The sequence below is a fragment of the Castanea sativa genome, chromosome 8 (assembly GCF_040712315.1).
Source record: "Castanea sativa cultivar Marrone di Chiusa Pesio chromosome 8, ASM4071231v1".
NCBI lineage: Eukaryota > Viridiplantae > Streptophyta > Magnoliopsida > Fagales > Fagaceae > Castanea > Castanea sativa.
The window spans coordinates 2,963,951-2,971,906 of record NC_134020.1 but is presented as its reverse complement, the minus strand read 5'-3'; the positions used below and the strand labels follow the sequence as shown (position 1 = coordinate 2,971,906).

Below are 7,956 nucleotides of genomic sequence, written 5' to 3'. Positions count from 1 at the left end.
ATCTAAATATTTTTTAGAATAAAAAAAAAGGTTTAAAAGTCGGGTCGGGTCACAAGTTAGTGAGGTTGGCCCGCATAAACAGAGCGGGCTGCGAGTTGGCTTGAGCATAAGAATTCGAGTTCGAGTTAGCAAATTTTGGCCCGTTTTGACACGTCTCTCAAATCATTTGGTCCTTTGTAGTTGATTATTTTCATTCAACGAAAAGTTTATTATTTATTAGAATTTTTCTTCTTCATCATATAGAACCAATAATGTGGTGAATGACAAGCAAGTCTTATCTTTTGAAACTAGGTGATGGCATATATATTTTCTTGATATGTGTCTTGAGCTGTAATATACAAGTTAAAGTGAAAAAATAATTGCAATAGGGGTTTTTAAATTTTATCCGTCAAGTTGAAAGAAATTTAAGCTATTGCTATAGGAATCTTGACCCGTTGAGATAAATGGTTTGAGTGAGAAATAAGGTCCATGTATGTGCGTGTTCAGCTGATCTTGTCTATTTTCCTTTCTTATTCAGTTAGTCTTATAGCTTGTATATTAGCTCTTAATTTATGGGAAAGTTTTTGTCCTTACAGATGTTTATGGTTGATGATGTGAGTGTAAAGGTAGGTAGGTAGGTAGGTCGTAGATCTTGGAAGCTACAATGTCTAGCAGCAAGGTGGTTTTAACATACAAGCGAAAGCGCCCATCTTCAAGAACTGGGCTTGCCGATGGGAATGTTGGGCATAATGCTCTTTCGGAAGCTCCAAATGCTGACAACCAACCAGATAAATATGACGCATTGACTGATGAGCACATATCTCAAAATCGAAAAGGAAATTCAACGGTGAGGTTCTGAAATTTTTTTTTTTTAATTTTAAAAAATTGCATGCATACATTTGTAATTTTAGTGACAAAACTTGCCATCTTTGGAATTATCTCAAGCACCTTATATACATTTGTATTGTTCCTCCCTCCTTTATGTAATCATCACTTGAAGTAACTAACCCCAATCCTGACTGTTACATGGAAAGAATCCTGTTTCCTGTTTCCTGTTTCCTGTTGACTTCTTGCTTTTTATCAGCTCAATATGTATTTATTATTGAAATGGGTAAACAAAAAGGGATTTATGAAAGGAAAAGGGAGATGAGCAGTGAAACTAACGCCAGAAGAGAGAGAATTCCTATTCTCTCCTAATGCTGAAGAGCCGGAACTAAAGTGTTGGTCGAGTGAAGCTTTTATAAGGATGTCTTAAGTTGGTGCAGAGGGTTGAAATTAAGCAATAAATCTATCAATGAAAAAAGAGGAAAAATCTTCAAGTATACAGCATGCATACAAGAGAAAATAATAAGGGTGGACCAGATCTAGAAATGCTGAAGTCATAGTAAGAGAGAATCCTATATCTCCATCGCACTAAGGTGCGACTTTTGCTATGATTTGGTTGTACTACCTGCCATCTTGTAAAAGTTTCTTATACTGGACTTGAGGAGCATCCAATATTAGTCAAATAAAAATAATGAACAGCATAAAGATCTGAAGTTACCAAAGATGTACAAAGTTGATGGGTTTATGTTCTTCACATATATGAAGCTTCATATGATCGTTTGCTCAGAAACATCCACTTCCCACTAATTTGGTGAGCATATGTGAGAATCATTTCTAATTTCTTTGACAAAATTTAGTAAGCTAGGGCCTTTAAAAGGAATTTTTTTTGGAAGCTCCCTCTAATTAGGTGTACTAGGGGTCATGGTGTGAGCTTGTGGAAGCATATTAGGAGTTGTTGGGAGAAGTTCTTGAAGTTTACTAGATATCTTGTTGTGGTTGGAGGTAGCATTTGCCTTTAGCTTGATAAATGGTGAAGTGGGGTACCCCTTATGATCATGTTCGCTGATTTTTCTCCATTGTAGTGAATAAGGATTCTGCTATTGCAGAATATATGTATAGAGCTAAAGATGCTTTCATTTGGTGTTCTACATACTCTAGGGCATTAAATGGTTGGGAGCTTGAGTCAGTAGATAATCTTTTGACATTCTTTATATGATTTGTTTTGATGGGAGAGTACTGGACCAGATGGGTTGGATTTTGTACAAGACAGGCTAATTTGATGTAAGATCTTACTATCAGGTGTCAAAAGGAATACCGAATATCTTGCGGTGGATTTTTCTTGGAAAGCTTTATTGAAGTGAAGGCAAAACTTCGGAAGAAGGTGGTCTTCTTAGCGCAAGATAATTATCGCAGACTAGTGTTGTATATGTGAAGATGATGGGCATCAATTAATCATCACCTTTTGCATTGCAATATTTCTAGGGAGCTTTGGTTGTTAACTTTTGTGTTAAATGGAATATTTTTGGTTATGCGTATTCAGTGAAGGAGCTGTTTGCATGTTGGAGTAGCAGTTTCAAGGAGGCATAAAAGTGTGGATGTGTGGAAGACTCTTCCTTTGTTCTCAATATGTTGTATTTGGAGGGGGCATAATTTTAGACATTTGATGGGATAGAGACCTAATACAAACCCATGGGTAGAACTTGGATTTGAAAACCTACATATAAGGGAAGGGTGCCTAAGAACTTATATTCACATGGTTAAACTTACACTTAACCCATGTGGGATATTAGGATCATAACATATCACCACACTTCGCAGTTGATGTCCACGATGGCTTACTCTGTCGACACTAACCTGATGGTAGCCCTTTCTCATATTGGCGGCACCACTCACCTATTTGTTATTCAATGACTTGACGATACATTTTAATCTAGCCTCTAGGTCGACCCCTTCGAAATCTGACCACAAAGCTGCAACTCATTTGATGCCATACTTAATGAGTTATGTTCGATTATTTGACGTGGTATCTGGCTTTGATACTAAATGATACAAACCCATGGGTAGAACTCACCGTTGAAAATCGGCTTACAAGGAGAGAGTGCCAAAGAGATTATATACACATGGTTAAGCTTACACTTCATTCATGTGGGAAACTAGGATCATAACAAGACCTCTCTTCTTCAATTGAAATCTATTTTTAGATCTTTGTTTGATTGGTAAAAGGTAGTTTGGGGTGATAGTTTTTTCTTGTTGGGACAATTTTTAGATCTTTGTAATCTTACAACTTTGTTTTATTTTTGCAACACTCTCATATACTTCTTGTGTATTGGGCTTTTGTGCTTCTCACTTTTAATTAAATTTTTTTTTATTCCTAAAAATATCATATGACATTGCTCGCTAATTAGACATTTTCCAATTTTATATTTAATTGTGTGTGCCCGATGTTCAATTTCATGTAGGCATCTCTTGAATGTGCTGTATGTGGTGTCAGAGGCAACCTTTTATACTGTGATAAGTGCCATCAATCATATCATCTTCAATGCCTAGATAAGCTTGTTAAGGTATTGCTAATTTTTACTAGAAGGAAAATTGTTTTTTGTAAGCATTGTTTAGTTAATGACGTTACCTTTAATGTTTTTTTAATGATGTGATACACCTTCACTTCCCTCACCCAACCCCGCTCTCTCTTGTAGTGTATTTCATATGGGAAGAGGCTATGTTGTGGTACTATTATACAAAAAGATTCTTCGACATCTCAGCCACTCCGAAAATCAAGTAGATTGAAGGGAAAGAAACAGATTGAAGGATCTAATTCGAGAGAAATGATGGTTAGCTCTGATAAATCATTTCAGATGGGAAGTCCTGGTGGGGGTTCTAGGAAGGACACTGCTGGATCATCTTCTGAGGATATGGTTTTGGACGATAAGTTCGGTCAAATTCAGATGGTTTCATGTTTACATGCTAATTTTGGCACTGCAGGTGATGAAAATTGCTCTGAAGGGACATTACTCTCTCAGTCAATGGGGCTGGACACTGAAACGAGTTTGGACTTTGTTAGCTTGAAATCATCTTTTGAGACTAAGTGCAGCTTTGCATGTGATGATGATTCATCTGGGTTAAAAGTATCACACTTGGAGGACACTGATTTACTCTGTAAAGATAAGTCCACTAACCACAGTGATTCAGTTGTGCAAGCCAAGTTGACCACTCCATTTTTAACTTTCAGTAGAAGATACAAAAAAAAAATGGAAATGGATGAACGTGATACATGCAAACGTTCACTCTTGGATGAGTCTCATTCATTGTTCAATGAGCGGAGTAATTGTGCAAATGAAAATGTCTGTGGTGGAGTAACATGTCATAAAGCTTGCTTAGTGGATCATGCAACAGATACAAGGCAATTGGAGGAGGTTCCAGATTCAAGGCATACATCCAGCCAAAGTAAAGATAAAGTACGTCTACTGTCTTTTTAAAAGGCTTGTTGGCATGTTACTTGAAATACTTATGGCTCCTTGGCATGTTACATGAAATACTTATGGCTCCTTGATATATATAAATTGAAAGGAAAGCTGATTAGGTTTCTGGTTATATTGGTAGCATATTTTTATCTATTATAATATATATATATTTATTGCGATTTTCTACTCTATACAATATATCATTGGTACATGTGATACCATATTAAATATGAGACATTTAGCCTGTCTGGTGTCATTTAGTTGAAGGGAGGATGGAAGGATAGGGAGCAAGTCAGTCAGTCTTTCCCTTTTGTTAGTGTTGATAGGAGATCTGTCAGATCCACGTTAGATATTTGAGTTAAGAAACTGATGGGATATCTGAGTTTCTATTTGGGCCTTGTCTCATTCATATTTACAGTAAATCCAAGTTCTGGATGTTAGAGATAAGCCTATTGGGGGAATGGCAGTATTTCTCAAGACTTCTTTCTTTATGTGAAGCCTGTTAACTTGATGCTTTTGATAAATTGTTGTTATTAGCCCTAGTTTCAAAACAAATAAGCTGTAGTTCTTCTGGAATTCTGTACAGAAGTGGGTAAGTAGATATCAAGAGTACATCTGTACATTGTAAAATGGAAATACTCTTACTAGTGTTCACTTTAACGAATCAGAGAGACTTGGATATGAAAAAACTGTAAGTGTGTTAATAGTATTTATTTTACATATTCTGGATCGCATCACTTAGTGGCAGTTATTTGGCTTGAAGTCTCAGAGTTTAGACCTTAGTAGATGTTGGTGTGACGGGAGTATAAGTTATTATCATTAATTTCAAAAAAGTAAGTTTCAAGTGACTGGCAGTGGATCATTTGAGAAGTAGGAATTTGATGATTCTGAATCAATCTCAATTTAAGAAGTGGTAATGTTTTCGTGTTGTACTTGAAAGTACATTCCTAGTGTCCCTAGGTAGAACCTTTGATTTATTTATTTTTTAATATCAACAAATTTTTACTTACATAAAAAAGAAGTGGTTGAGGGTTTGAGTCTACATAAGTGTTATTATAGATGGATTTGGTATTTGGAAAACATTTTGTCCGACAAGCTTTATGTTTTTCATATTTGCCATTTGTTTTCCGTTTTGTTAGTTTTTTGGGTGATGCCTAGATTTGTATTTGATCATTGCATAGGGTGTTGCATTAGATTTGTTATTTGTTTATTTATTTTGGATAAGTAATGTAAAAATATTATTAATTATCATAGCCAACCCAAGTACGCTAAAAATGTATTGAAGGGGCAAAAAATCAAGAACTAAAATTACAAAGATCAAGTAAGGGCAAAACAAGAAAATAAAGGCAGAACCAAGCTCCATTCTAGGAGAGTTTGAAAGAAAGAAGACTTAAGCTTAAGCATAGACCGTTCACATCCCTTGAAACTTCTAGCATTCCGTTCTTGCCAGGTATACAACATCAAGCAGTGCGGCACAAGCCTTCAAATAGCTATATTGTGATGTCGACTAAACTTACCCATCCAAGACTTGAACAACTTGATAACCCTATGCGTCATAACCCAATGAATTCAAAACAAGCAAAACATCGAAGACCACAACTCATATGCTATAGGGCAATGAAGAAGAAGAAGAAGAAGATCCACTGACTCCCCACACCTTTCACACATAACACCAATTAGGAACAATAATACTCCTTTTACGAAGGTTATCTATTGTTAAGATCTTACTAAAAGAAGCAGACCATGAAAGGAAGCTACCCTTGGAGGAACCTTCGATTGCCAACCCATTTTTCAAGGAAAAGATATGACAATAGGAGAGGATAAAAAATGATAATATCCACTTACCTTAAAACCTCTCCTCTTTGTTGGCTTCCTACATACTTTGTACGGACCAATACCCTGCACAGACGAAGATTAGAAATGTCCATAAACAAAGCCAAAGATTTTGGCTCCCAATCATGCACTGAATGAAAAAACTGAACATCCCAATGGAACCTCCTAGTAGAAAAACACATAATCTCTGCTATTGAAGAATCCCTTGCCCTACCAATACAATAAAATTCTGGGAAAGCCTCCTTAAGGGTACACTCCCCACACCACACATGCTTCTAAAATTTCACTCTAGTACCTACACCCACATCATTCTGTAGGAGTTTTGAAAAGTTCAACCAATCAGCTCTATTGAATTTCTATAGGCTAACACCATACGCACTTGACACAGGTTTTGTGCACCAATCACCCCATTCATTCCCATATTTTGCCTCTATAATCCTCCTTCATAGAGCATGTGTCTCCATGGCATACCTCCACAACCATTTGCCTAATAAGACAGAATTAAATCTTCTCAAACGTCTAATATCTAACTAATGTCGCTGAAGCCTGAAGAAAGCACATACGATGCTCTCTTTGATGGACAGAAACTAAACTGTTAGTTTCTGGGTAGTAAACCTCGAATCCATGAGGGGTCCTTGAATCCAAAAAGTGATAAAACTGAAATCGACTAGAGAAAGAATTTGACAAAAGTCTATATTTTATTGATAATAGTCTAATTTGTCTTTGACAGCTACATAACATATAAATACTGAAAAAGTAAAACCCTAGGATGACTAGGAAACCTCTGAAACTCTTATTCGCACTAATTATGCGATTAGATGAAAAGAAACCGAAATTTACCAAAAATGGTAAAATTGAGTTAAATGCAAAATCATAAACTGCTGACTTTAAGGGCCATCCCAAAACAAGCGGGACTGTTGTTTAAAGTGGGGGTGTTTAGGGATTGATAAGTCAACCCTAACACATAAAATATTATTTATATATAAAGAGGTACATGATATTAATGTTTTGCCCCTAGTACTCATAACACTCCCCCTCAAGCTGGAGAGTATATATCATACAATCCTAGCTTGTTACATAATAAACCCAAACGAGTCTTACATAAAGCTTTGGTAAACATATCAGCAACCTGGACTCTTGTAGAAACATATGGAGTAGCAATTACACCATCCTCTACTTTCTTGAGTAATATGACAATCTACTTTAATATGCTTGGTTCGCTCATTGAACATAGGATTGGAGGCAATGTAAATTGTTGCTTGATTATCACAATGCATAGTCATAGGTAGCTTCACAACAAATCTTAATTCCTCGAGTAAATGCTTAATCCACATAAGCTCACATAATGTGTGTGCCATGGCTCTATTTGACGGTAATCTAGCCCAATCAACATCAGTGTAGGCTTCTACTCGTAGGTGACCATTTGATGCAGCCACCCTCTATCCTTAGGCTAGCCAATAAACCCCCCCTCTACCATTAGGACTGACAACCAGCCACCCTCTACAAGCCAAATAGACAGCCAACCTTTTTGACCTCTTAGGGTAGCCAGTAGCCCCTTATTTTGACTTCTCATATCTGCCATGTATCCTCTTTAATTACAGCTTTGACTTATGTAACTATTAGTTACTTTATTTCCTAATAGTTAAAGATTATAAATAGACTTGCTATGTAAGAGTACAATCAGTTTTTGATGTGAATTTAACTTAGTTTTAGACCTGGACAGAAACTTTGTTTCTCCAGTTTCTCTGTAATTCTAGCTTTAATTCTTAATTTTAATGCAATTCTAGTTCAATTTCTCAATCAATTGATCTTGATTCCCATCACCATTAGCTTTATACAAAAGGCCACGGCCTAAATGTGC

At 36.3% G+C, this 7,956-nt stretch overlaps 1 protein-coding gene across 6 annotated transcripts in view; it reads left to right on the top strand.

Moving 5' to 3' along the window:
• The first annotated feature begins 310 nt into the window (after positions 1-310).
• The window catches only part of LOC142608293 (uncharacterized), a 31,806-nt gene continuing 24,160 nt past the window's right edge, over positions 311-7,956 (top strand). For 3 of the 6 annotated variants that reach the window (XM_075780042.1, XM_075780041.1, XM_075780037.1), the window contains exons 1-3: positions 311-826; positions 3,264-3,365; positions 3,498-4,256. In XM_075780042.1, coding sequence (XP_075636157.1) covers positions 644-826; positions 3,264-3,365; positions 3,498-4,256 — 1,044 coding nt within the window. In that variant the 5' untranslated portion in view covers positions 311-643. The remainder of the gene's footprint in view (positions 827-3,263; positions 3,366-3,497; positions 4,257-7,956) is intronic. The other 3 variants (XM_075780040.1, XM_075780039.1, XM_075780038.1) reach the window with 3 other exon arrangements.